The sequence below is a fragment of the Aureococcus anophagefferens genome (genome assembly GCF_000186865.1).
Source record: "Aureococcus anophagefferens unplaced genomic scaffold AURANscaffold_41, whole genome shotgun sequence".
NCBI lineage: Eukaryota > Pelagophyceae > Pelagomonadales > Pelagomonadaceae > Aureococcus > Aureococcus anophagefferens.
Window position 1 is genome coordinate 171,592 of NW_008705598.1, and position 27,209 is coordinate 198,800.

The 27,209-nt window shown below is 75.9% G+C and overlaps 2 protein-coding genes across 2 annotated transcripts in view; one reads left to right on the forward strand and one right to left on the reverse strand.

The window, feature by feature from the left end:
* Nucleotides 1-2,002, forward strand: part of AURANDRAFT_72621 (hypothetical protein) — a gene marked incomplete at both ends in the record, with an annotated part of 12,237 nt that extends 10,235 nt beyond the window's left edge. Inside the window, one exon of the mRNA XM_009043014.1 lies at nt 1,083-2,002. Within this exon, the coding sequence (XP_009041262.1) occupies nt 1,083-1,983 (901 nt within the window). The remainder of the gene's footprint in view (nt 1-1,082) is intronic.
* Nucleotides 2,003-3,559: 1,557 nt separating this feature from the next.
* Nucleotides 3,560-27,209, reverse strand: part of AURANDRAFT_72622 (hypothetical protein) — a gene marked incomplete at both ends in the record, with an annotated part of 30,833 nt that continues 7,183 nt past the window's right edge. The window contains 3 exons of the mRNA XM_009043063.1: nt 3,560-17,622; nt 17,822-26,555; nt 26,699-26,986. Of these exons, the coding sequence (XP_009041311.1) occupies nt 3,560-17,622; nt 17,822-26,555; nt 26,699-26,986 (23,085 nt within the window). The remainder of the gene's footprint in view (nt 17,623-17,821; nt 26,556-26,698; nt 26,987-27,209) is intronic.

Below are 27,209 nucleotides of genomic sequence, written 5' to 3' on the forward strand. Positions count from 1 at the left end.
GCGCTTCCCCGAGCGGCCCGCGCCCGACGCAGTCGCCCCGCGCCCCGTCGCCGTAAAAGGCCTCGCCCCGCGCGTTCCTCTGCCTGACGAAGCGCTAAGCATGGGGCTCGAGGCGCGCGCGGAACAGAGGCCCGTCCGCGAGCGCCGCGGGGAGCGCCGCGGCGGCGCCGGCCGGCGGGCGCGGGTCGTAGTCGACGAGGTGCGCGAGGGGCCGCGCGCGCGTGCCCCCGACGTCGTCGTCGACCCAGCACACGACGGCGGCCGCCTCGAGGCCGACGCCGCAGCGCGCGAGCGCGTCGACGGCGTCGCAGAGCGCGGCGAGGTGCCGGAGCGCGTCGGCCTGGGCGAGCGCGCCGCTCGACGTCTGCGTCGCCGCGACGACGACGCCGCGCGCGACGTCGACGCCGTAGCGCCGCGCGCGCGCCGGCCGCGCGAGCGCGGGCCAGGACCGGCCGACGAGGTGCGCCCAGCCGCAGCCCAGCGGCGGCGGCGGGTCGTCGCCGTCGTAGGCGTCGTGGTCCGGGCCGAGGGGCTCGAGCCGCGCGCCGCGCGCCGCGAGGAGCGTCGCGCTCGCGCCCAGCGGCGGCGCCGCGAAGTCGAAGGCCGCGGCCGCGCGGGGCAGCTGCGCGACGAACGCGCCCGCGGCGCAGCACGCGAGCAGCGCCGTCGACCGCTCGCCGCGCGTCTCCGCCGCGGCGAGGAGCTCCGCGACGAGCTCGCGGAGGTAGGCCGCCGCCGGCGACGCCGCCTCGAGGCCCGGCGCCGCGGGCGCCGCCGGTGGCGGCGGCGGCGGCGGCGGCGGGAGAGCCGCCGGCTCCGTGGAGCCGTCGCCGAAGAAGCGCGCGAAGCGCTCCGCCTCCGTCTCGTCCTTAGGCTCGGCGGCCATCGTCTGCGCGCGTCGGTCTTTGCCTTGACGCGTCTCTAGAGGCCCGGGAGGAACCGCGAGGGACGGGAGGCTCAGAGGGGTCTCACAGGCGCCGGAGGCGCGCCAGTGGACGGAGGCGTCCTGGCGCAGGCGCCAGTCCGCTCGCAGTCGGTCTTTGCCACAGCGTCTTGCAGTCGCGCGACATGTACACGTCTAGGTGCTCTCGGCGCGCGCCCGCGCTCGCGCTGCTCCTGCTCGCGGCCGCCGCCGGCGACGAGGCGCTGCGCGAGTCGCACGCCTTCGCGTCGCTCGCGGCGGCGGCCCTCGGCGACGACGTCGGCGTCGCCCTGGGCCGCGACGCGGCGACGGGCCTGCGGGGCCTCTTCGCGGCGCGGGCCGCGGCGCCCGGCGACCTGCTCCTGCGCGTGCCCCTCGCGCGCTGCCTCGTCGAGACGCGCGCGCTGCCCGCGAGCCTGCGGCGCGCGCCGGCGTCGATGACGTGGGACGTGCGGTTGGCGTTGCAGCTGCACGACGGCTCGGAGCACGACGGCTTCTGGGCCGCGTACGGCGGCCTGCTCCCCCGCGGCGACGACCTCGCGCAGCCCCTCGTCCTGGGACCGCGGGACCTCGACCGCCTCGGCGACGCGCCGGCGGCGGCCGCCGCGCGCGAGCAGCGGCGGCGCCTCCGGGAGCTCTTCCCGGACCTGCCGCCGGACGTGCTCCCGGCCGACGACGGCGACGCCGCCTTCCCCGGCACGCTCCTCGTCGCCTGGGCAAACGTCCGCAGCCGCGCCTTCGCCGCGGGGACGGCCGCCGTGGCCTACGAGGGCGAGGCGGGCACCGAGGAGTCGGACCGCTTCGCGTTCGTGCCCTTCCTCGACATGGGCAACCACGAGGCGTCCCGCCCGACGGCGGCCTTCGCCGTCGTCGGCGACGCCTTCGAGCTCCGGGCCCTCGCGCCGCTGGCCGCGGGCGACGGCGTCACCTACAGCTACGCGGAGCCCCGCGACGTCCGGGCCCACTTCGCGCTCTACGGCTACGTCCCGGGGAGCGCCTGCGCGACGCGGAGCTGCCACGTCGCCGCCTACCGGGCCCTCGCGCGCGCCCGGGAGCTCTAAGCGCTCGCGGCCGACGTTGAATTCATTTGTCGTTGAATGCATGGAACTGCACTTGAAAAGCAGACGGTCTGGGGCAGCGAACGATGGACATCGGCTCCTAGCCGCACCTCCCCGGATTAATACGGGCCCCCGGGTCAAGATTACTTGTATGTACAACGCCCCCCCCCAGCGCGCGCTCAGGGCAGCACCCACTTCTTCGCCGCGTAGAAGAGCGCGCCGTGGCGGAGCGCGTAGAGCGCGGCGAGGGGGAGCGCGCCGCCGTGCGACGCGTCGAGGAGCGTGGCGACGTAGTCGGCGCCGTCGAGCGCGAGGAGGCCCAGGAGCAGCGGGCCGAGGACGGCGGCCGCGGGCGGCTCCGCGGGCGCGGCGACCGCGAAGCACCGGCGCCACGACGGCTCGCGGCGCCGCCAGCCCGCGGCCCGGAGCTTCGCGTCGAGGTCGCGCATGTGGGCGACGCCGTAGAGCACCGTCGCGTCGCCCTCGAGCGCGTCGACGGCGGACAGGACGACGTCGTTGCGCTCGCCGACGACGACGGCGCCCCGGGGCCCCGCGCGCCGCGTCGCCGGGTCGCCGGCGCCGGCGACGAGCGACCGCAGCAGCGACAGGCGCGCGAGGGCGCCGCCGTCGGCGGCGCGCGCCGCGGCCGCGGCCGCGGCCGCCGCGAGGCCGCCGTCGACGGCCGGCGGCCGACCGGCGTAGTCGAGCGCGGCCCAGGCGAGCTCCGGCGCCGGCGCGAAGGCGCACAACAGCCGCGCGAGGGCGGCGCCGACGCGCTCCTCGACGCGCGCGCCGCCGCCGCCGCCCGCGAGCGCGACGACGTCGGCCGCGGCGCCGACCTCGGCGGCCGCGGACCGGTCCGCCAGCGCCTGCGCCGTGAGGTCCGCGACGCGCCACGCCGGCGACGCCGCGTAGGCCTCGCCGAGGGCGTCGGACTGGGCCGCGAGGCCGCAGCCCGCCGCCGCGCGCCGCGCCGCGGGCGTCGCCGCGAGCGGCGCCGCGAGCCGTCCGTCGCCGTCGACGAGCGCCTCGTCGACGACGGACTCGAAGAGCACGGCGCCGTCCGTCGCCGCGAGGGCCGCCCAGTAGGCGGGCTCCGCGACGTGCACGACGCCCACGAGCGCCACGGACCGGCCGCCGCGGCCGTAGGTCCGCGCCGCCGTCTCGACGACGGCCTCGTCGCCGTCGCGCCGCACGCGGAGCCACTCGGGGCTCGTCGGCACGGCGAGCGCCGGCGTCCGCCGCGTCGGCACGGCGACGCTCGCGACGGCGGGGAGCAGCGCCGCGAGCACCGCCCGGCGGTGGCGCCGCGCGGTTGGCCAGCTCGTGGCCATATCGAGCTGGGGGCAGAATCGAGGTTCAAACAAACGAACTGAAGCCGACATTGGCGTACGGACACGCATTCCTCGTTCTCGTCCGCGCCGTCCCGGAGGTCGTTTTTTACCGAAAAATATTAAACGGCGATTCCTCACACCGCGCTTCAACAGGGACTGCCCGAGGGCGAGCGAGAGAGAGCCGCGTTACAGCTTGGGGAAGGACACAGGGGGGGGGGGGGGAGTTCGGAAGGTCGTGGCAACGTTCAGGGCCACTTGCAGTGGGTCCCCTTCTTGGCGACGTCGTCGCTCGACGGGTGGATCCAGAGCGTCTCGACGACGTAGTGGGCGATCTCCTGGTGGTAGACCGCGCAGCGGAGGAGGCCGCCCTTGCCGTCGCGCTGGACGACGCGCGCGCGGAGCCACTGGGAGCCCGGCTGCGCGAAGGAGCTCTGCTTGATGTCGAAGTCGCCGGCCGCGGGGTCCGCGGCGGCGGCGTCCGCGTCGCCGAGGCCCGCGCGCCAGGCGCCGACGCGGGACGTCGCCGGCGCGACGTCGTCGGACCCGCGGTCCACCCAGGCGTCCCTGGACGGGCCGTGCGCGCGGTAGCGGACCCGGAGCCGGTCGCCGTCGACGGCGACGACGCGCGCGTCGAGCCAGGCCGCCGCGCCGCCGAGGCGCGCGTCGACGTCGTCGCCCACGCCGAGGGCGCCGCGCCAGGCGCCGGCGCCGCCGAAGGGCCGCGCCGCGCGGCCCGCGCGCGGGTCCGCGAGCGGGTCCGAGAGCGCGCCGCGCGCGGGGGGCACGCGGTCCAGGGCCTTGGCCGCGAAGCCGAGCTTGGGCAGCTCGTCGACGCCCAGCGCGTCGAGCGGCACCCACGTCGTCGCGGAGCCCGCGTACTTGAGCTGCACGCAGTTGTCCTGCGCGTCGAGCTTCGTCACCGTCGCGCCCCGCGGGTTGCGGCGGCGGTGGTGGCCCTCGCCCTCGTGGTCCGGGTAGAACGCGACCTTGGCGCCGACCTTGAGCAGCGCCGCGGCCGCGCCGCCCTCCGCGAGGCTCGCCGACGAGTCGAAGACCGCGGGCTCGAGGCGGAGCGCGCGGAGGTCGTCGCTCCCGCCGACGTAGCGCGACGCGTCGGCCGCGGCCGCCGCGAGCGTCGAGCCGAACTCGTCGTCGTCGCCGAGCGCGCGCCGCCGGTCCGCCTCGTCGGCGAGCACGCGCCAGACGTGGCACGCGCGGAGCACGCCCACGGCCGCGCCGGACCAGAGCGACTGGCCGGACACGGCGTCCGCAAAGTAGAACTCGCCGGGCTGCTTGCGGCTCTCCGTCGCCTTCCAGGACGCGTCGAGCGACTCCCAGGCGCGGCCGCAGAGCTGGCGGAGGAAGACCTCGAGGCACGCGGAGTACGCGCGCGACACGGGCCCGTCGTCGAGGGAGTCGTCCTCGTGGACCTCGTAGGAGTAGTCCTCGCAGAGCCCGTCGTAGGTCTCGACGCCCAGGCGCTCGAGCGCGGCGGACGTGAAGAGCGGGCGCGGGCGGCTCGGCGTCTTCGTCGTGTAGTAGACGACCTTGAGCCACGCGCGCGAGTCGTCGAGGCTGAACTCCTTGCCGCAGCGGTGCCCCCCCGAGCCCTCGAGGTGCCAGCTCAGCCGCAGGGCGCCCGGCTCCGTGCCCCGCGAGCAGACGTCGGCCGCGGCGAGGACGACGTGCTGCTCCGCCGCGAAGCCGAAGCTCAGGCCCTCCCGGAGGTACCAGTAGGCGCCGTTCGACGACCGCGCGGGCTCCTCCTCGGCGCCGAGCTCGTCGGACCAGTCGACGTCGATGTCCGGGGGCCGCGCGAGCGGGTTCGCGGGGCCGACGACGACGTCGCGCTCGCCGATCGCCGCGAGCGCGAGCGACTGCGCGCCGGCCTTGACGGCCCCGACGAGCACGTAGGTCGCGTCCTCCGGGATGGACCGCAGGTCGTCGGCGTGCGTCGGCCGCGCGTAGGGCGCGCAGTAGTGGCGCGTCCAGCCGCCCGCGTCGTCGTCGAGGAACGCGAGCGGCACGTTGCGCTGGACGCCCGAGAAGATGGCCTCGCCCTTGGTGTAGGCGAACTTGGCCTTCTTCGGGCCGTCGCCCGCGCCCGCGCGCGCCGCCGCGTTCGAGAGCAGCGTCGCGTCCTCGGGCGCGACGACGACCTCGCCCCAGTCCACGACGTCGACGCGCAGGCTGCCGTCGCCGTCGACGTCCGTGACGCGGCCGTACGCCTTCGACGCGTTGCTGCCGCCCCAGGCGGTCTCCTTGATCATGACGCTCGCGCCGATGCGGATCTTCTTCTTCTCCGCCGCGGCCTGGGCCGCCTCCGCGGCGGAGGCCTCGTCCGCGGGCGACCACTCGACGTGCACCGCGAGCCGGCGCGTCGCGGCGTCGTCGGCGGCGTCGTCGGCGGCGTCGTCGGCGGCGTCGTCGGCGAGGACCGGCGCGCCCGCCGCGCGGCCGCCGCGCGGGAACGTCGCGCCGAAGACCTTGGCCCCGAGCCTCAGGCGCTGCTTCTCGTCGCCCTTCTGCTCCCACTTGACGCCGTCGCCGGCGTCGTGCGTCGCCGGCAGCAGCGCGGGCGCGCCGGCGTCGTCCGCGCCGAGGACCAGGTCCGGGTAGGCCTGGCAGGCGACGGCGCCGAGGCCCGTCAGGCGCCACTTCGCGTGGGACGGCGGGGACGCCAGGGCCGCGGCCGTCGCGGGCGCCCATCGCAGCTTCGGCGACGCGACGTCCGGCGGCCGCGGCGCCGGCGCGGCGTCGTCCGCGTCCGAGGCCTTGCGCTTCTTCGAGGCGTCCGCGGCGTCGCCCTTGACGCGCCGCGCGAGGGCCGACGCCGTCTCCGCGGTGAGCAGGTAGAGGATCGTCGACTTGCCGTCGCTCGCGGGCGCGCGGAGCCCGAGCGTCTCGAACTTCTTGCCGTCGGCGTGCGCGGCGAAGGCGCGCCGCGCGAGCTGCGCGCCGTCGAAGGCGCGCCGCGCGAGCGCGCCGAGCGCCGGGTCCGTCGCGGCCTCGAACGCCGCGAGCACGAGCTCGGGCGAGACCCCCTCGTCGTACTCGTCCGGCTCCAGCGCGTCCTCGCTCGCGACGAGCTCGGGCAGGCCCGCGGCGACGAGCGCCTCCTTCGACGCGTCGTCGGACACGAAGAACGCGAGGCGGCGGCCGAGCACGGCGAGCGCCGACGTGCACGCGCGCCGCGCCGCGAGCGTGACGCCGCGCGCGATCGCGGGCGCGCGCGCGTCGCCCGCGGCGCCCGCGCGGAGCACCTCCTCGACGCGCCACTCGGGCGTGTGGCACTCCTCGGAGCCGACGACGTCGTCGCCGTCGTCGGCGCCCTCGGCGCGCGCGAGGTCCGCGCGCGCGCGGACGCGGCGCGCGTGCACGTCGAGGACCTCGCGGCCGCTGAGCGCGCGGCCGTACAACACCAACTCGTGGACGTCGGCGACGGCCGCGGAGCCGCCGGCGCCGAAGAGCGCGAAGCGCGCGGGCAGGCTCGCGGGCCCGTCGAGCGCGAGGAGCGCCCTCGACCGGTCGTCGTCCGCGGCGCGCACGCGCGTGTGCGCGGAGCCGTTGACGTAGGTCGTCGCGTGCGCCTCGTCGTGCGGGCCCGCGTCGACGACGAGCCAGACCTCGGTCCAGCCCCAGCACGTGTCGCCGTCGGCGAGGTGGACGTGGGTGAAGTCGCCCTTGTCCGTGATCGCGTCCTGGACCTTGGCACCGCGCACCGAGTCCGCCGACGCGAAGACGCCGAGCGCGCCGGCGACGCCCGAGTCGTCGACGGCGAGGAGCGGCGGCGCGTCGTCCGCGCGCGCGCCGGGCGGCGCCGCGCCCAGCAGCGGCCGCGACGTCGCCTTGCCCTTCTCGGACCGCGGGCCCACGCGCACGCGGACGCACGCGGTCCACTGGTTCAGCGAACGGCCGCCGCCGTTGCCCGTCTCCGACTCCTCGACCGCGAGGACGCAATTCTGGAAGATGTCGAGGCCCCGGAGCGTCGCGCTGTCCGCGCACGCCTTCCCGGCGAAGGCGAGGCGCTGCCGCTCGGGCGCGATGCCGACGCCGAGCTCCGAGAGCTTGAGCTTCAGGCCGCGGATCGTCTCGGTCGGGGACGCGGCGACGGCGCGCGCGACGGCGCCGCCGCCGGGGACCGGCTGCTTGACGATAATCTGCGTCAGCGGCTCGAGGATGGACTCCGGCCGAGGCAGGACCTGGATCTCCGTGGCCTTGTCCGCGTCGCCGAGCCCGAGGGCGACGAGCGTCGCGGCGTCGTCCTCCGCGACCGCGCCACAGTCCTCGTACGCTTTGATGGTGCGGCCGAGAGCTTCCGCGACTTTCTCGACCCAGCCCTCGACGTGCTTCTCCGTCTCGCCGATAAGCGCGTCGAGTGCTTCGAACGCCTCGCGTTGCGATTCGGATAACTTCGCCATAAACGTCTCCGAGTCGCCCGGCGCCAAGAGGACCTGGGACGCCGCGGGGACGCCCGTGGCCAGCTCAAGTTTGGCCTTGAGGTCGCCGAGCGTCGCCGTGCGCGCGACGGCGACGACGCACTTGGCGGAGGGCTCGCCGTTCAAAGCGAACTCGAAGCGCGGCGGGCCCGCCGGCTCCGGCGCCGCCGGCTCCGGCGCCGCCGCCGCGAGGCCCCGGAGCGGGTTCGACACGTAGATGGCCGCGTCGACGTGCGCGCGCGTGCCGCAGTACTCCGTGAGCACCTCCCGGGCGCGCGCGGCGTCGGCGGCCCGCTCGTGCTCGAGGTAGTAGCCGAGGCCGTGCGGGCCCGCGCGGTACGCGAAGCCCGCGACGCGGCCCTCGTCGCAGGGCGACGCGATGAAGGAGACGCCGCGCTCCTGGGCCGACTTGGCCGCGTCGCGCGCGTCGCTGACGAGCGAGAGGCGCCCGGCGGGCGCCGCGGACAGCGGCGCGAAGAGGTCCCGGTCGCCGGCGTCGGCGGGCTCGACGCGGACCTCGACGAGGAGCGACGCGGCCTCGTTGGCCTGGCGCGCGCGGAGCAGGCCCGCGACGGCGCCGCCGACGCCGCCGGCGAAGGCGTGCGTCGTCGTCGCCTCGGCCTCCCGGGGCTCCGCGGCCGGCGGCGCCTTCCGGGGCGCGCCGCCGTCGCCGGACTCGTCCATGGCGTTCGCGTCCCTGAACGGGAGGCCGCCGGAGGCCGACCGGGGCCGCGCGCCGGGGATCTCGGCCGTCGCGACGACCTCGCCGGCGACGGCGACCGTCGCCGTCGCCGCGGGCAGGCCGCCGCGCGCGTCGCGGCGCCGGACGACGTGGATCTCGCCGACGACGTGGGCGAGCTCGTCCGCGAGGTCCGAGGGCACGAGCTTCGTGGAGACCTTGAACCGCTGCGCGGCCCGGAGCGCGTCGCCGCGCGCCGCCGCCCGACCGGGGAAGACGACGTCGACGCGCGCGCGCGTCGGCGCGGCGGAGGGCGGCGCGACCTCGAGGTCCGCGACGTTGACGCGCTGGACGCGCGACGCGGCCGCGTCGCCGTCCTGCGCGCGCTCCGGGAGCTTCACGGCGGCCCGCTGGCCGTCGAGGGCGACGACGACGGCCGGCAGGTTCCGCGCCCAGGGCCGGCGCTCCTTCCACACCGCGTCCGCGACGACGACGAGCGCGCCGACGCGGATCTGCCGCGCGAGCTTGGCCACGGCGCCCGCGTCGACGTAGGCCCACTCGCCGTCGCGCGCGGTCACGCGGCCGAAGGTCTCGGAGACGATGACGACCGTGCGGCTCGCGGCGTGCGCGATCTCGACGAGGCGGCCGTCGCTGAAGGAGCCCAGGTGAGTCGCTTGAGTCCCGATGAGCCGCGCGCGCTCGCCGAGGAGGAGGGGGAGGGACGCGGACGACGCCTTGTTCTTCTCGGCGACGGACCGGGGGCCCGCGGCGTCGGCCCGCGCGTCGGGCGCGCCGCCGGCGTCGCCGTCGCGGCGCGCGGCGGGGTCGAAGACGAAGGTCGCGCCGCCGCCGGCCTTGGCGACGGCGTCGACGGCCTTGCCGGCCTTGAACTCGTGGAGCCCGCCCTCGCGCGCCTCGACGACGAACTGCGCGGCCGCGCAGCCGAGGTCGACGACGTCCGTGCGGTCGCGGCCGGGCAGCCAGGCGACCTTGACGACCTTGGCGTTGCCGTAGCAGGTGAGGACGACGCACGAGCCGACGTTGACGCCCGCGCCCTGGCCCGCGTCCGTGACCGTGATCGTCTTGCCCTCGAGGGCCTTGCCGCCGACCTTCTCGAAGCGCGCGACGTCGGCCCGCGTCGCCTTCTCGCTCCGCGGCGTGAACGTCTCGCCGCGCGGCGAGCCCTGGCGCCGCGAGAAGGACTCGACGCGCTCCGCGGCGCGGTCCTCGGCGCCCGCCGTCGACGCCGACGACGCCGCGAGCGACGTCGCGAAGTCGTACTCCTTCGGGTCGGACGGCGCCGCCGCCGACGCGCCCGCGGCCGCGTCCTTGGTCTTCCGGCGCAGCGCCGAGCTGCTGCCGAAGCACTCCTCGACCTGCGTCCAGAGCTGCGCCTCCGAGTTGGCCTGCGCGGCGGCGTCGAGGAGCCGGTCGACGGACGGCACGAGGTAGGTCAGGTCCTCCTCGGGCCCGCAGAGGCCCGGCGTCGCGCGGAGCACCCGCATCACCTCGGAGCGCTGGTCCGCGCGCGACCGCGCGAAGAGGCCCGCGCCGGACGCCGCGAGCTCGATCGCGCCGGCCCGCTCGAGGAACGCCGTCGTGCCCCGGACGCGCGCGCCGCGGACGTGGCGGCCCGTCGCGAAGCTGAACGTCGCCTCGCCGCCGGGCTTGCTCGCGTCGACGGACGGGTTCGACCGGCGCCCGAACCTGGCGTCCTGCTCGTCCTCGGCCCGCTCGACCGCGAGGCGGACGCGCTCCTCCTCCCGCGCGTCGGCGTCGCGCTCCGCGGCCTCGGCGTCGAGGCGCCGCCGCGCGCGCGCGCGCCGCGCGGCGTCGACGGCCGCGTCCGCGGCCGCGTCGGGCGCCGGCGCGAGCGCGGCCAGCGCGGCCTTGTCCGCGAGGGCCGCGTCGTCGCGGTCGTCGTCGCCGTCGTCGTCCGGCGCCTCCTCCGGGTCGCGGAGCGCGTCGACGAGCTCGTAGTAGGACAGGTTCCCGTCGCCGTCGCCGTCGGCGCGGTCGACGAAGTCGAGGACGTCGTCGAGCGACGCCGCGCCGCCGAGGCCGCAGGCCCGCAGGGCCGCGACGACCTCCTTCGGCGACAGGATGCCGTTGCCCGACGCGTCCCAGGCCTCGTGGAACGCGTCGAAGAGGTGGACGCCCGCGCGCTCCAGCGCGCGCCGCAGCCCCGCGGACAGGCACCGGAGGAGCGTCATCGAGCCCGCGTCGCTCAGCTGGAACACGGCCGCGACGGGCTGCTCGCGCCAGGGCCGCGAGAAGCGGCGCCGGCACGCCGCGACCTGCGTGAACCAGCGGCGCCGCGCGCTCGGCGCGTTGCGCCAGCCGAGGGACCGCACGAGGACGTTGAGGTCGCGCTCGCCGTGGTACGCGTTGCTGTCGAAGAAGGAGAGGCACGCGCGGCTCGCGTCGCGCGAGAAGGGCGCCGCCGCCGGCGCGAAGTCCGTGGACGCGTCGAGCACGGTGTCGTCGTTGAGGCTCAGCGCGAGCGCGCAGCGCGACCCGTCGAGGAGCGCGCGGCCCTGGCGCACGTGGAGCACGCGCCGGAGCGTCTCGGCCTCCGCGAGCGACACGGCGACGACGAATCGCCCGTCCTCGTAGGGCTCGAGGCGCCCGGACGTCGCGAGGGCCTCGAAGCCGTCCGCGGCGAGCGCGCCGCCGCCCATGGCCCGCGCCGCGGCCAGGGCGTCGTCCCTCGCGGCGTGGGCCGCGAGGCGCGAGAGCTCGGCGACGTCGTCGTCGGCGACGGCGCCCGCGCCGGCGAGGATCCTCGCCGCGGACGCGTAGCGGCCCGTCGTCCGCGCGCCGCCGTGGAGCGCCGGCGCCAGCGCGCCGACGTCGGGGATCCACTCCGCCGTGACGACGACGTTCTTCAGGCGCCGCTCGCCGATCCAGTCGCGGCGGAAGTAGTTGTCCGAGCTCAGGACGAAGGCGGGGAACTCGAGCGGCCGCCGCGCGAAGAGCCTGAAGTCGCTGAGCGGGTAGAACTGGCGGCAGAGGTCGCGGTGGCGCAGCCGGTCCAGCGGCCAGCTCGACGGCTTCTCGCCGTCGCGGCGGTACGCGCAGTCGACGTACTTCTCGACCTCGACGGCCCGCTCCTGCTCCTGCTCCTGCTGCTTCTCGCGCTCCTCCTCCATCTCCTGGACCATCTCGCGCGCGAGCTCGCACTCCTCGGCCTTGACGGGCATGGACCGGAGCGCGTCGACCCAGCGCGCGCAGCGGTCGCGGTCCTCGGGCGACGCGACGAACTTGGCGTGGTCCTCGACGCTCCGCGCGAGCGTCTCCGCGAGCGGCGCGGGCGGCGCGACGCGGTCCGCGACCGCGAAGTCGAGCGGCTCGAGGTAGACGCCGACGGCCGCGCGCACGTCCGCCGCGAACGTCGGGTTCGACGCGTGCGCGTCGGCCGCGGCCTCGAACGCCGCGTCGTCGCAGGTCCAGAGCAGCGCCCCGTCGGGGCTCCGGAGCGGCAGGAAGAACGTCTTCGACGGGTGGCGGTCGTAGATCTGGACGAAGCCGCGGCCGCCGCCGAAGGGCGCGTCGTGGTCGACGCGGATCGCCGTGACGACGAAGCCCTTGGTCCGCGTGATCGTCGCCTCCGTCGCCGCGTCCGCCGTCGCGCGCCGCGTCGAGCCCGTCACCGACGGCGCCGACAGCGTGAGCCGCTGGCCGCTGCCGGAGGCGAGCGCGGCCCCGAGGAGCGCCGCGAAGGCGTTCTTCCGCGGCACGTTCAGCGCGTTCTGCACGGAGAGCTGGTTGAACTGGAGCCGCTCGCCCTTCATGGACTGGAGCGTGAGCCACGCGACGACGGCGACGCCGACGGGGCTCAGGTCGCCGGCCTCGCCCGGCGCGTCGCCGCCGAGCTGGGGCGGGCAGGGGATCCGCGCGAGCGCGAGGTCCCGCCGCACGAGGTCCCGGAGCTCGGGGATGAGGAGCGTGACGAGCCGCTGGCCCTTGGCGACGCCGCGCATGCGGAACGCGCCCTGCGCGTAGTCGCGGAAGTTCGAGTCCTTGCCCAGCGTCACCGCGGCGACCGCCGTCGCGGAGTGGTGGATGTCCATGCCCGTCGTGTGGATGTTGTCGTAGAAGGCGAAGCGCCGGTGCGGCGGGATGCCCGACGTCTCCAGCGCGACGACGCGCTTCGTCGCGCGCACGAGGATCATCTTCTTGTCCGTCTCCGGGTCGAGGAAGACGACGCCGTCGCACGGCGCGAGCCCGAGGTCCAGGAGCCGCCGCGCGACCTGCTCGTTGCTCACGCCCGTCACCAGCGCGCCGACGTCGATGAGCGCGTTGAGCCGCGGCGCCTCGGACCGCGCGACGTCGCGGAGCAGCGAGTCGACGGTCCAGTCGTCGGCGACGTTGACGTGCGCCGAGACGTCGGCCCGCGTGAGGCACTCGATCATGTAGCCGTCGGAGCCGAGCTCGTAGCCGCAGCGGCCGAGCTCCGCGGGGATGAGGTCCGACGGCGTGCCCGAGAAGCCCACGCGCCGCGGGAACAGGACGTCGCCGCCGATCTCCTGGCCGCTCGCGGAGAGCTTCGTCGACTGGTGGCGCATGTGCTCCGGGAAGACGAAGGACTCGAGGAAGTGGTGCACGCAGTGCGGCGACCGGCGCAGCAGCTTGTAGATCTTGTTCATCTGGCCGCTGTTCGAGCGCCGCAGCAGCCGCAGGGGCACGCACTCCTCGTCGTTGACGAGGCGCTCGACGGCGCGGCGCACGTCGTCGCCCGTCTCGCAGATCATCGACGACGCCGTGTCCGACGTCTTGAGCGCGCCGCCCGCGGCGGAGATCCAGTGCTCGAAGAGCAGGCTCGACTTGCGCCGCCGGAAGGGCCCGAGCTCCTTTTCGAACGACGCCAGCAGCGCGGACACGACGCGCTCGACGGCCGAGTAGGGCATCCCGCTGTAGCGGTAGGCGAGGATCGTGAGGCCGATGATGACGTCCGGGTGCGCGAACTCCGAGGACCGGCTCGGCGTGTCCTTGCCGACGAAGGGGATCGCGAGGACGCGCCGCGACAGGGGCATGCGCGGGTCCTGCGCGAGCGCGCGCTGCAGGTCCGTCGCGTCGAGCACGCCAAAGGACACGCGGTCGATCTTCGACAGGCAGTGCGGCAGGAAGGATTGGATCCAGTCGCGCGCGAGCGTGAGCATCTGCGCGTGCGCCGCGTCGATCGTCGAACGATCGTTGATGCGCCGCGCGACGTCCGCGTTCGGCCCGGCCTCCGACGCGCCCTCGACGAGGAACCGGAGCGTGTCCTCGCGGGTCACGCCGCCGACGTGGCTCTTCATGAGCCAGAAGACGGCCCACTCCGCGAGGATGGGCTTGAGCGTGTCGTGGTAGTAGGACAGGCTCAGGAGCGTGAGGTGGGGCGACCGCTGGAGCGCGCGCCTCCGGAAGCCGTCGTCGATAGCCCGGCGGAGGTCGCCGAGGACCTTGCGCGCGAGGACGGACTCGTCGAAGCCGACGGACGACGCGCCCGTCTCGTAGCTGAAGACGGCGTCGAGCATGTGGATGGCCAGCTGCCAGCGCTCCGGCGAGAAGTCGAGGGGCACCTTGTCGCCGATGGGGAAGTTGAGCTCGCTCTTGAGCGGGTGGAGCACGAGGTCGACCTCGTCGACGATCGCGACGCCGCCCTTGAACAACCCCAACAGCCGCCGGAGCTCCGACGCGTGGGCCTCGACGGCCGCGAGGTCCACGGCGTTCTCGCAGGGCCCGCCCGCGGCCGAGCCCGCGCCCGCGACGCGCCGCGCGTCCGTGAGGAGCTCGCAGCACTCGACGTACTTGAGGTGCGCGGCCTTGACCGTCGACGGCGTCGCGATGACGACGCCGCGCGACTTGCGGCAGTGGTCGAGCTTCGCGATGGTCTCCGCGGTCACCGTCGTGTTGCGGTCGATCTCCAGCGTGTAGACCGGCTTGTGGATGACGGCGTTGAACGTCGCGCGCAGGTTCGCGCGGCTGAACTCGAGCAGCGCGGGCGGCACGACGAGCGCGACGAGCGCGCGCGCGTCGGCGCCGAGCAGCAGGGCCAGGAGGGGCGCGACGACCGTCGTCTTGCCGCCGCCCATGAGCATCTGCTTGACGACGGCGCTGACCCGGGACGCGTCGCCGACGGCGGCCGCGATGTCGCGCACGAGCGCGACCTGCTTCTCGCGCAGGACGATGTTCCAGGCGAACTCCGTGAGCAGGAAGCGCGGGTCGTACGTCCAGCCGTCGCCGTCCGCGTCCGCGAAGTGGCGCCGCGCGGACAGCAGGCCCGCGAGCGCCTCGGACTTGAGGCGGAGCGCGTGGCGCTCGCGCAGGCGGTCCGCGTCGCTCCCGGCGGCGGACCCGGCGCCCCGGAGCAGCGCCCGCAGCTCCCCCGCGGCCGTGAGGCAGCGGTTGTTCGCGCCGACGCGCGACGCGTGCAGCATGAGCGCCGTCGCGAGGTCGAGCACGCGCGTCGCGTCGCCGAGGAACGGGTTGATCCGCCTCACGTCCGCGGCGCCCTCGCTGCTGAGCAGGCACGAGTAGAGGAACTCCTCGTCGACGGTCGCCTCCGCGCCCGCGCGCCGCCGGAGCGCGTGCGCGGCCTGGGCGACGTCGCGCGGCCCGCGGCCCATGGCCTCGTCGCCGTCGCCGTCGCCCGCGTCCAGGCGGTTCGCGGCGAAGCGCGCGAGGCGCCGCGCGCGCGCCATGAAGACGAGGTCCGCGCTCTTGAGCTCCTCGAGGTCCGCGACGAGCTGCCCGACCTCGCGGAGCGCGTGGTCCCGGTGGACGCCGCCGACGGCGTCGTCGCCGCCGCAGATGCCCGCGAGCGCGCGGTCGTCGAGGCACCGCAGCGACGGTACGCGCTCGTCGCGCCGCGCCTCCGCGTTGACGCGCGCGTCGTCGTCGAGGCGCGCGAGCAGGCGCTTCGCGACCGCGGACCGCGCGTGGACGCTGCCCGACGCGTCGAAGGGCAGCGCGCCCGCGGCCGCGACGGCCCGGGTCTCGCGGGCCACGTAGCGCGCGACGTCGACGCCGCCCGCGAGGGGCTCGCCCGCGAAGGGCGCGAGCGCGTCGCGCGACAGGTCGAGCGCCGCCGCGTCCGCGCCGCCGCGGCCGCCCGCCCACGTCGACGCGCGCGCCTCGATCTCGTGGAGCAGGTTCTCCTTCGCGAGGCTCAGGCGCTCGAACTGGGCCTTGGCCGCGACGAGCCGCGCCCGGACGAGGCGCGACCCGTCGTCCGCGGGGAGCCTGTCGGGGTGGCACGCCAGCGACCGCTTCCGGAAGGCCCGGAGCACGGCCTGCGCCGTCGGCGGCGCGCGGATCGTCGCGCGGTCCCCGTCGCCGTCGTCGACGAGGCCGAGCGCGCGCTGGTTCCGCAGGCTCGCCAGCGAGAAGCGCTTCCGGTCGCACCAGGGGAACTTCTCCGCCGTCGGATCCTTCCGCAGGGCCGCGAAGCCGTCCTCGCAGAGCACGGAGCCGTCCGTCGCGTCGAGGAGCAGGAGCGCGGGCGCGCCGCCCGGCTTCCAGAGGCCGAAGAGCCGGTCCGCGGCGGCCTTGTCGCCGTATTTCAGGCAGAGCCAGTCGCCGTGGTCCGCGACGAAGAACTCGGCCATCTCCGCCTCGGACTGGTCGAGGCTCGCGAAGATGATCTCGAAGGAGCCGTCGCCGCCCTCGCGGCGCAGCTTCTCGTGGAGCGTCTTCAGCGCGCCGACGGCCAGGCGGCTCTCGGGATCCCAGGCCGCGCCCGCGAAGACCGCGACGACGGACCCGTCCCGGAACCGCCCCCCGGCCGCCACGGCCTCGAGGTGGTCCGCGGCCGCGGCGTCCAGCGCCTCGTCGTCGAACCAGCGAAAGTCCGTCGGCGTCGCGCCGTCGACGTCCATGCGCCGCGCCTTGCGGAACAGGGGCGCGTCGTCGAGCGCCTTGCGCACGTGCGCCGCGCTCAGGACCTTGCGCCGCTCGAGCAGCGCCGCGTTCGCGGCCTCGCGCCGCTCCGAGGCCTCGAGCTCCGCGGCGATCTTGGCCACGAAGGGCGCGTCGACGGCGCGCAGGCGGGTCGACGGCGACGCCGCGTGGTCCGAGACGTCCGGCCGGGCCCAGCCGACGTCCGGGCCGCAGCGGCAGTGCGGGATGTGCTCGGCGATGGTCGTGAGCGCGCTCTCGTGGCTCGGCGGCTGGCGGTCGTCGTGGCCCGGCCCGTGCTGGCGGTCGCGCGGGATCGACGAGAGCGAGACCTCGTGCTTCGCGTCGCCGACCGTCCAGGTCGGCGGGTCCGGCGCCGCGGCGAGCGTCTCCCTGAGCTTCGGGGGGAGGACCTCGAGGATCTCGTCGAAGAGCGCCGCGACGCTCGGGTCGCGGCCGCTGAAGACGCGCTTCGTCGAGTCGCCGACGGCGCGGCCGCGGCCCTTCGTCTTCGCGCCGCCCGCCGACGGCTTGCGCCACTCCGGGAGGCCGGGGACGAGCTCCGGGTAGGACGCAAGCGTCGCCAGGATCGACGCGACGGGCGACGGCCCGGCGACGTTCTCGAGCGCGAACATCGCGAGGCCCGCCCAGGACCGGCCCGCCGGCGTCGCGGGCGCGCGCGTCGGCCTGCGCCAGCGCCGGTCGTCCCACGCGTCCAGGTCCGCGTCGTAGTCGTCGAAGTCGAGGTCCCAGGACGTCGCGCCGCGCGAGTACGAGGAGCGCGTCGACGTCGCCGCCGCGGTCGACCACGACGCCGAGCCGCCGCCGAAGACGTCCACGGACGCGCCGCCCGCGAGCAGCGAGTACAGGTACAGAAACCCGCGGCCGTGGGTGGACCCCAGGACGTCCTCCGGGCTCCCGTTCGCCTTCGCCTGCAGGAGCGCGAAGAGCTCGTCGACGGCCTGGACGCCGTAGATCGTCGGGTCCGCGTCGCGGCTCGCGAAGAGCTGGACGCCCGCCGCGAACTCGGGCCGCGCCTGGAGCACGGGCCGCGTGTTCGACGCGACGCGCGCGACCCAGTCGCCGCCGTGGACGTACTTGGGCGACAGCGACGCGGCGAACGTCGGCGAAGCGCGCCCGGACGCGAGCGCCGCGAGGTGCTCGCGCCGGTTGCGGATCGCCGTCCGCTCCGCGACGCTGTGCTTCGACGCGTCGACGACGGCGAAGCGCTTCAGCAGGCGCAGCTCCTCCTCGCGCGACAGGCGGCAGGACGCGGAGACGCGCGAGAGCTTCTCGACGAGCTTCGCGCCTGTGTGGAAATCAACCAGTGAGCTGGGACGTCGGGGCCAAACTTGAGAATTCTCTAGCTCGGTCAAATCGAAGTCGATTCGGCTGATTTTTTGATGAATCGATTGCTCTCGTCAAGTTCTCGAAGCAGAGCGAAAAAGTCTGGTCCAAATCGTTCGATTACGCTCACATTGAAGTCGGGTTGAAGATTTGATTTCCACACAGCTTCGCGCACTGCGACGCGACGTCCCAGGGCACCGTCGCGCCCGCGTCCGCGAGCACGATGGTCACGCGCAGGCGGCAGGAGATGGCGTCCGGGTGGTCGTCGTCGTTGCCGGCCGCGAAGGCCGCGAGGATGTTCGCGCACTCCTCCGAGAGCTCGTAGTCGACGCCGACGGCGCGCGCGAGCTGGAAGCAGCGCGCGTAGTCCCGCGAGAGGAAGCGCAGCAGCAGCAGGTAGAGGCTCGCCGCGAGCGTCGGGCAGATGAGATAGCCGAGGGACACGTGCGCGTCGTAGAGGTAGTAGAAGCCGTCCTTGAGCGCGGCGCCCCAGGCCCGCCGGCCGGCGCCGACCGGCGCGTTCGTCCGGTCGACGACGAGCGCCGTCGAGAAGACGCCGAGCGCGGGCCGCGTCACGCGGACCGACGGCAGGAGCACGGTGAGCTCGTCGTTCGCGTTCGCGAGCAGGAGCGAGTGGGGCAGGCCGCGGATCAGCGACTTGGTCATCGCGTTCGACACGTTGGAGATGGCGAGCTGCGCGTGGTCCAGCGAGTACAGCTTCCCGCCGCGCTCCGCGAAGCTCAGCTTGAGGCGCGGGAGCTCGACGACGGAGATCGCGTACGTCGGCTCCGCGTCGGGCTCGTCGCGCGTCGTCGCGGCCGTCCAGGCGAGGATCGACGACAGGTTGTCGACGCGCGAGAGCGTCCGCGCGACGGAGTGGAGCTCGCTGCCCTCCTTGGCCAGCAGCAGGTTCAGCAGGCGGTGCTCCGCGACGTCGCCGCCGGACCCCGCGGGCAGCGCCGCGTCGACGGCCGCGCACAGCGACCCGACGGTCTCGAAGCGCGACTCGGGCGCGAGGGCCCCGACGGCGGCGACGACGTGCTCTGGCGCGTGGCGCTCGACGAGCTTGGCGATGGCCGCGACGGCCATGGCGTACGGCGTCCGCTCGCCGTGGTCCGCGCCCGCCGCGCGGCTCTCGATGGGCGGCAGCTCCACGAGGGCCTTGGACGTCGGCAGCGCGAGGCGCGTGAGCACGTCGCGCGCGGCCGCCGCGCGGCGCCGCGCGAGCGCCAGGGGCACGCGGCGCACCGTCGCGCCGAGCCAGGGCAGCGCGGCCGCGAGGAGCGGCAGCTCGCGCTTCAGCGCGACGCGGACGACGAAGGCCTCGGCCTCGGCGTCGCCGGCGGGGACCCCGCCGTCGCCGCCGTCCTCGTCCGGGCGGCCGGCCCGGGGCCCGTCGCGGCCCGCGGCGGCCCCGCCCGCCGCGGCGTCCCCGCGCGTCGACGGCGGGTAGCCGACGAGGTCGTCGCCCTCGTCCTGCCACCACTCGTAGGCGTCGAGGAGCGCCTCCGGGAGCTGGCCCGCGAGCAGCCGCGTCGGCACGTACGTCTCGCGCGTCAGCGACAGGTTGCCCGCGTGGTCGTGGTCGCGCATGACGGCCACCGACGTCGCCTCGTTCGGGCCGAGGCTCTCGAAGGGGTCGCCCGCGCCGCACGGCGGCGGCAGCTCCGGCTGCATCTCCTTGAGCGTGAAGCGCGTGTCCGTCGTGTGGACGAGCGCGCGGTGGAAGCGCCGCGCGTGGGAGAAGACGTCATAGACGTGGACGACGGCGTGGTCGCGGAAGGCGTAGATCTCCCGCCAGCAGCCGCCCGCCTCCGGCCGGTTCGCCACGAGCCGCGCGACCGTCGCCGACGCGTCGAGGGGGTCCTCGGCCATCCAGAGGTGCACGGGGTCCCGCGGGTCGTTGAAGTAGGCGAGGCGCAGCGGCTCGACGAGCGGGAGGAGCCAGTACTCGTCCTTCTCCAGCGCGTCCGGCGCGTACTCGCGGAGCAGGCCCGGCGGGTGCGGCGCGAGCGGCCGCGCGTCCGGCGTCGTCCAGATCTGGAGCTCGAGCGACGACGACACGAGGCGCAGCCACTCGCGGTTCGTCGCCGAGGACACCGTCGCCGCCTGCACCGCCTGCGTGCCGACGGTCGCGACGACGTCCGGGTGCGCCGCGTGCGCCGCGCTCAGGGCCCTGAGGTGCATGGTCCCGACGGTCAGGAGCCCCGCCTGGAGGTCGAGCATGACGCGGTGCGCGTCGCCCTTGCGGCCGCGGTCGTCGCGGCGGTCCACGTACTCGATGGGCTCGTCGCCGGGCGCGCCGGGCGTCGGCGACAGCGTGAAGCGCGCCGACACGTAGCCGGGCCGGAGGTGCTTCGGCTCGGCGACGGCCGCCCACTTGCGCGGCGCGACGTCGTCGGCGCCGGCGACGAGGCGCTGGCCGCTGCCGGCGGTCACGCGCAGGATCGCCTCGCAGACGTCCGCGCGCTCCTTGCCCGTCGTCGACGTCAGCCGCTCGAGGAGCGGGCGCCGCAGGTCCTGGTACGCGCCGAAGACCTCCGTCTCCGGCACGTCGAGCGCGACGCGGTTCCACGAGTGGCGCGTCTGCAGGTAGGTCATGGCGCAGGCCACGGTCGACGCGACGTCCTCGGTCATGTCGGCCGCGGACGTCGCCGTGCGGAAGACGACGAGGTTGTGCGCCTCGAGGTTCGCGATGAGCCGCGCGTTCGCGTCGACGAGCGTCTTGTCGCCGCCGTCCGCGCACTCGGCCGCGAGCTCCGAGATCCAGGCCTCGACCATGCAGTGCACGGGCCCGCGCAGGAGCCGCCGGAGCTCCTTCGACGCGGCCTCGATGACGGACCGGTGCGCCGCGGGCAGCGCGAAGTCCCGGAGCGGGTTCAGCGGGTCGGCGTCGGCGTCGTAGGCGAGGACGAAGTCGAGGTAGGCGTCGACGCGCGCGCAGGTGCGCGCCAGGTACTGGATGATCGGCACCGTCGTCGCGCGGACCGTGCCCGCGTCGAGGTCGAGCGCGTGCTTGAGCAGCGCGACGACGGCGTCGCACGTCGTCTTCGGCGACCGCTGGAGCTCGTTGAGCAGGTGGCCGTAGGGCGTCGCGAGGAGGAGCGTCTCGTCGTCGCCGCAGGGCGCGGACCGCGGCGCGCGGTCGCCGAGGCCCGCCTCGAGGTAGCGCCCCGGCTCGAAGAGCACGGCGTCCAAGATGCCCTGGCACGCCGCCGTCCGCAGCGCGTGGACGCGGTCCTCCGTCGAGAAGAACCGGAGCACGAGCGGCAGCCGGATGTAGGGCACGGTGAGGTAGCTGAGCAGCAGCTCGCTGTCGTGCTGGCCCAGCGCGTCGCCGAAGCTCGGCAGCTGCTTGACGTGGAGGACGTCGTCCTCCGTCGCGACGGCGTGCGGCGCGCAGTAGGGCCCCGGCGCCGCGTTCGACGGGAAGCGCGCCGCGCTCGACGACGCGCAGGCCAGCGACTTGGAGAACGCGGCGACGACGAAGCGGTGCTGCGCCTCGTCGTAGGACCACGAGAGGTGGGCCATGCGCTGCGTGTAGGCGTCGTCCGACGCGGGCGCGGCCGGGAACGCGGCCGCGCTCGTGTTCATGAAGTACTTGAAGTAGAAGGCGACGTCGCGGTAGCAGGCCCACTCGGGGCAGTTCTTCGCGAGCAGCAGGTTCGGCGCCGTCGCGTAGTAGGGCAGGATCGACGGCGACGGGTTCCACGCGAGCTCGTCGCAGAGGGACCGGAGCATGCCGTCGAGGTTCGCCGCGGCGCGCGACTGGCCCATGTCCCAGCACATGGTCTTCTCGAGGCCCGCCTGGGCCGCGAAGTAGTCGAGCACGCTCGTCCGCGCGACGCTCAGGTGCGGGTCGCGCGCCTCGATCGTCGCCGACTGGAGCGCGAGCGGGCCCGCGGAGATGCCGAAGCCGAGCGACCGGCCCGCGGCGCCGGACAGCGTCAGGCTCAGGTAGCTCGGCTCGTCGAGGGCCGCGCGGCGCGCGAGCGCGTCGGCGACGGCCGCGGCGACGGCCGGGACGACGGTCCGCGACCCGTCGGCCGCGCGCGTCGAATTGATGGAGAACGCGGCCGCGGCGAAGTGCTCCACGAGGCGCTGGAGCAGGATCAGCCCGTCGAGCTGCTGGCCGTAGAGGATGTCCTCGTCGGCCCAGAGGCAGGGCCGCGCCCGGTCCGCGAGGGCGCCGCGCGGCCGCGGCACGGGCAGCACCCGCGTGAAGACGTGCGTGAGGAGCGCGTGCTTCAGGAAGCCCGAGCGCTTGACCCGGTCGGATTGGACGGAGGTCAGCGTGCAGACGCGGTCCGCCCAGCGCATGGCGTCGAGCGCCTCGTCGAGCGTCGACGCGCGCGCGCGCACGGCGAGGAAGTCGACGGGCACGTAGCGCGGCGACGACATGGCCGCGCCCGCGAACTTGTCGACGGAGCCGCGCCGCAGGAGCCGGTCGAGCCCGTGGTAGGGCGCCACCTGCCTCCGCGCCCGGTGGCTCGCGTCGAGGAGCAGGGGCTCGGGCCCGGCGTCCTCGCGGCCGGACCGCGGCAGGCTGCGCACCTTGTCGTCGAGGCGCCGCACCGCGGACCGCACGGCCTCGAGCTCGTCGGGCCCCATGCTGCCCGACCTGTCCGGCCGCGTCGCGAGCTTCGCCGCCGAGTGCGCGACGCCCGCGCCGTGGTTGTCCAGGAGCTTGACGTCCGCGTCCTCGATGGACTCGAGGAACGAGAGGTCGTGCTCCGCGAAGGCCAGGAGCTGCATCTTGAGCGCGAGCATGAGCTGCTTGCTGTCCGCGGGGCCGAGGCCGCTCCGCCGCGCGACGAAGGCCAGCGAGTGGAGCACCGTGCGGTAGTCGTGGGCCCCGGACCGCTGGGGCGTCCGGAAGTCGTCGACCGTCGCGCCCGCCGGCGGGCCCCGGCCGAAGGGGCGGCCCGCGAGCCAGGGCAGGAGCCAGTCGTAGAGCGCGCCGAGCGCGACGCCCCGGCGCTTCTTCTCCTCGTCCGGGTCGGGCTTCTTGCCCGTCTTGTCCTTGTAGACCTCCGACGACGGCTGCGGCACGCGCGACGCGCTCAGCGCCGCGGCCCAGAAGACGGGGCACGTCGCGCGCGCGGCCGGCACGCCCCCGAAGGACTTGGCCGTGCGGAAGCGCTCCTTGCAGGCCGTCGCCGTCGCGCAGAGCGTCGACTCGTGGAAGCCCAGGAGGTGCGCGTGCGCGCAGACGACGGCGACGGTGTACGTCGCCTCGGCCTCCGGCGGCGCCTCCGCGGGCGGCGCGCCCGGCGCCGCGGCCGCCGCGGCCGCGGGCGGCGCCTCGCGCTCGAAGACGAGGACGTGGTGGCGGCCGTCGGACATGGGCAGGCGCAGGGGCACGAGGACGGACGCGCCGATGGGCAGCGCGGCGAGCGTGCGGACGAGGGGCTTGACCGCGCGGCTCAGCGTCGCCAGGTTGCGGCCGTCGGCGACGATGGAGCACCGCTTCGCGATCTCGAGGCTCTCCGCGAGCGTCGCCGCGAGCCGACCGAGCGCGTCGCGGCCCGCGGCGCCGAGCGCGTCGACGAGGGCCCGCGGCGTCGCGCGCGCCGCGGCGTCGCCCGCGGCCGCGTCGCGCGCCGCGTCCGCGGCCGCGCCGCCCGCGAGCGCCGCCGCGGCGAGGCGCAGCACGCCGAGCGCCGCGACGAGCGACGGCCCGCCCTGGGCGACGCCCGCGAGCGTCACGTCCCCAAAGGCCGCGAGGAGCGCGGGGTGGCGCCACGCCGGCGGCGGCCGCAGCAGGAGCGGCGCCAGGGACCGCTTCGAGAGCGCCGCGGCCTCCGCGGCGTCGTCGGCCTTGTCGAGGTACGAGAAGATGCGCGCGTCGCGGAGGATCGCGCCGACGGCCTCGCGGGAGAGCGCGCCCCGGTGGAGCGCGACGCGGCGCACGGCGACGGCCTGGGGCAGGCAGAGCGCGTCGTCGTCGGAGCAGAAGAGCGAGAAGCCGGAGAGCGCGAGCTCCGCGTCGCTCAGGCCCCGCGACGACGTCGCGCTCCGGTACCAGGGCACGTCCTCGACGGACGAGAACCAGGCCGCGCGCGCCTGCGCCTGCCGCGCGCCGTCGTCCTCGTCGTCGGTCCACTCGTCGTCGTCGTAGAGGCCGACCTGGTCGAGGACGCGGACGGCCTCGCGCGCGCCCGGGTCCGCCGCGGGGGCCTCGCGGCGCCAGTCCTCGCGGCGCGAGCCCGTCGCGAGGCCCCGGAGCCGGTCCTTCTTGGCCTTGCCGCGCTTCTGCTTCTTGGCCAGGGGCACGTTGTCCTTGTCCGTGCGCGCGCCGTCGCGGTTCCAGTAGCCCTCGAAGCTCGGCGCGCCGTTGACGTAGACCTTGACCTTGCGCCCCTTCTCCCACTGCGCCTCGACGGCGATGACGACGCGGTTCCAGCGCCGCGCGCGGAGCGTCGCGGCGCGCGACGCGTCGACGGCCGCGTCGCCGCGCCACGCGACGCGCCCGCCGGAGGCGCCGGGCGCGGCCGGCGGCAGGAAGTGGCACGCGCCGCCGCCCTGGCGCGCCTGGGGCTGGAGCGCCGCGAAGGCCGCCTCGAGGGGCTTCTCGAACTTGACGTCGACGACGACGGTGTAGTCGTTGAGGCCCCGGACCCAGCCGTTGTTCGTCGGCACGTCCGTCGGCGCGAGCTCGAGCCAGTGCTTCGGCGGCAGCACGAGGCACGACGACCGGTCCTTCTGCATGCGGAGCAGCGGCGCGGCGTCGACGGCGACGGGCTCGGGCTCGTCGTCGTCGTCCCCGTCGGCCATGGCGTCGGCCCGGGCGGGCCTCGTGACGACGCGCAGCGTCTCCGGCACGGCGCCCCGCCGCAGGTCCCAGACCTGGAGCGCGTCCGGCGCGGCGCCGGTCGCGGCGGCGTCGTAGTCGGCCTTGCCCGGGCCGCGCTTCGACGCGGGCTTCTTGTGCCTGTCGCGCTCCGCGTGGCGCGCGCCGTCGGCGGCGTTCGCCGCCGTGCCGAAGGCGAGCTCGTCGTCGTCGAGGCGCTGCTGCCCGAACCAGGGGTCCACGTCGCCGAAGGCGCGGTCGCGGTTCTTCGCGCGGCGCTCGAGCGCCGTCGGCGACACGTTGTCGCGCGCGACCCAGACGACGTGGTCCTCGAGCCGGGGGTCGTGGGAGACGACGGCGTGCGGGTCCGTGACGCCCTCGTCGGGCAGGTGGACGACGGTGAAGTTCGCGCCGTCGAACTGGACGCCCAGGAGCTCCGGCGCGACGCGGCTCCGCCAGCCCGCCTTGCCGCCCGCGTCGAGCGTGTCGCAGTCGAAGACGTGGCTGAAGGCGCCGCCGCCGCGCTCGCCGAGCAGCGCCTTGGCCAGCGCGGTCCAGCGCGCGACGTCCATGGGCTCCTCGTCGCAGAGCACGCCGTCCTCGCGCTCGACGCGCCGCTCCTGGTCCGTCTTGTAGGTCCACTCCTTCGCGTCGACGACGCTGTCGCCGTCGTCGTCCTCCGTCGCGCGCCGCTTCGTCGACGCCGTCTTCGCCTTCGGCGCCGCGGCCGCGGGCTCCGGGGCCTCGGCGGGCTTCTCGCCGTCGCCGTCGTCCTTGTCGCCGTCGTCGTCGTCGTCGCCGTCGTCGTCGCCGTCGCCGTCAGGCATCACCGTCTCGCGCGCGCCCGCGGGCGCCTTCTTCGGCTTCGCCGCCGCGCCGAAGGCCGCCGCGGCGCCGACCGTCGCCAGGACCTCGGCGGCCGCGGACTTCTTCGGCGTCGCCCGGGGCGCCGCGGGCTTGCCGCCGGCCGGCGCGCGCCGCGCCGCCGCGCCGTCGGACTCGACGAGGAAGGCGAGCGCCTCGCCGTGGGGCAGCGGCGCGAGCGCGGCGCGGGGCACGTAGGTCTTGTGGGTCGCGCCGACCCAGACGGCGGCGACGTCGTCGCAGCCCGCGACGCGGTCCTCGGCGACGACGACGGGGTAGCGCGCGTTCGACGACCCGTCCTCGAGGCGGGGCCAGGCCGCGTCGCAGACGTCGACGCATGCGACGGACCAGGACGACTCGAGCTCGAAGCCGCCGCCGGCGTCGCCCTTGTCCGCCGAGAACGCGTGCCACGCGGCCGCGCCGACGAAGCGGTCGCCGAGCGAGTAGGCGAAGACGACCGTCGAGCCCGGCGCGGGGCCGAGGCACCAGCGCTTCTTCGCGGCGTCGAAGTAGACGCAGCACCGCTCGCCGTTCGCCTCCGAGGGCGCGTCGAAGCCCTTGAGCGGGCCGGGCGCCTTCTTGCGGACCTGGCGCGCGAGGCGGTACGTCGGCGCGCCGCCCGGCGCGGCGGCGCAGCGCACGTAGTCGCCCATGAGCTCGGGCCGGCAGCGCGAGCCGGCGACGCGGACGACGGCGCCCTCGAGGCGGCGCCGCGACACGGCGCAGACGTCGCCGCGGCGCAGCGCGCGCGCGCGCCGCTCGGCGCCGCCGTCGTCGGCGACGTCCTTCGTCGCCGCGTCGTCGCCGGCGCGCGCGCGCTTCGCGCGCGCGGGCGCCCTCGCGGGCGCCTTCTTGGCCTTCTTGCCCGCGGGCGGCGCGGCGGCGGCGGCGTCGTCGGGCGCCGCGCTCCGCGCGGCGTGCTTCTCGGGGAAGATGGCCGCGCGCTTCGACGCCGTGCCGCAGACCGTGACGCCGCGGAGCGCGCAGCGGGAGTAGCACGTGAGCCAGTTGCCCGCGTCCGGGCCGTCGCTCCGGCCGCGGCGCCGCGCGCCGCCCGGGCGCTCGCCGTCGTCGTCGCCGGCGTCGCCGCGGAGCGCGTTGCGGAAGGCCGACGTGAACGCGGCCGCGGCGACGCGCGCGGCGCGCGCCGCGGGCTGGATGGCCTCGCGGCGGCGCCAGCGCCGGTAGCGGTAGAGCAGGTGGTCGACCTCGTCGACGACGGCGCCGAACCAGGCGGCCTGCGCGGGGGGGTCGGCGTGGGGCGACGCGCCGCGCGCGCGCGCGCGCGCGCGCGGGGCGCTGGCGGACGCGCCATGTCGCGCGCCTCCGCGGCGTCCTCGTCCTCCGGGCGCGCTTCCGCGGCGGCGCCGACGGCGACGACCTCGCCGCCGAGCCGGGGCGCGCGGTCGGCGCGGTTCGTCTCGCGCCAGACGCCGTCGATGCGCTGGAGGCCGAGGGCGCGCAGGCACTTGCGGCCGTTCTTGCGCCGCGTGAGCGTCATAGCGACGCACGCATGGTCGTCCCTGAGTCGGAAGTCCGCTGGCGCGCGGCCGCTCGCCAAGCGCTTCTCGTAGAGCACGACGGCGACGGCCCGCAGCGTCTCGAGGGCGCTGTGCTCTAGGTCGTAGGCGGCGCGCCGGAGCGCCGCCAGGTTCTGCTGCTCGCCGGACTCGGAGACAAAAGGCGCGTCGCCGCCGAGGATCAGGGCCATGGCGGCGGCGGTGGTCGACGGGGCCGGGCGTGGCCAAGGCACGACCGACGCGGCGGAGAGCGCGAACCTCGCGCGCGAGCTGTCTGAACCTCGCTGGGTCTTTTTTCTTCACTGCTGATGCTGAAGTAGGCCTTGAAGTTCAAGTTAACGAGGCGCGCGCCATCCTTACGCGGGCGCGCGC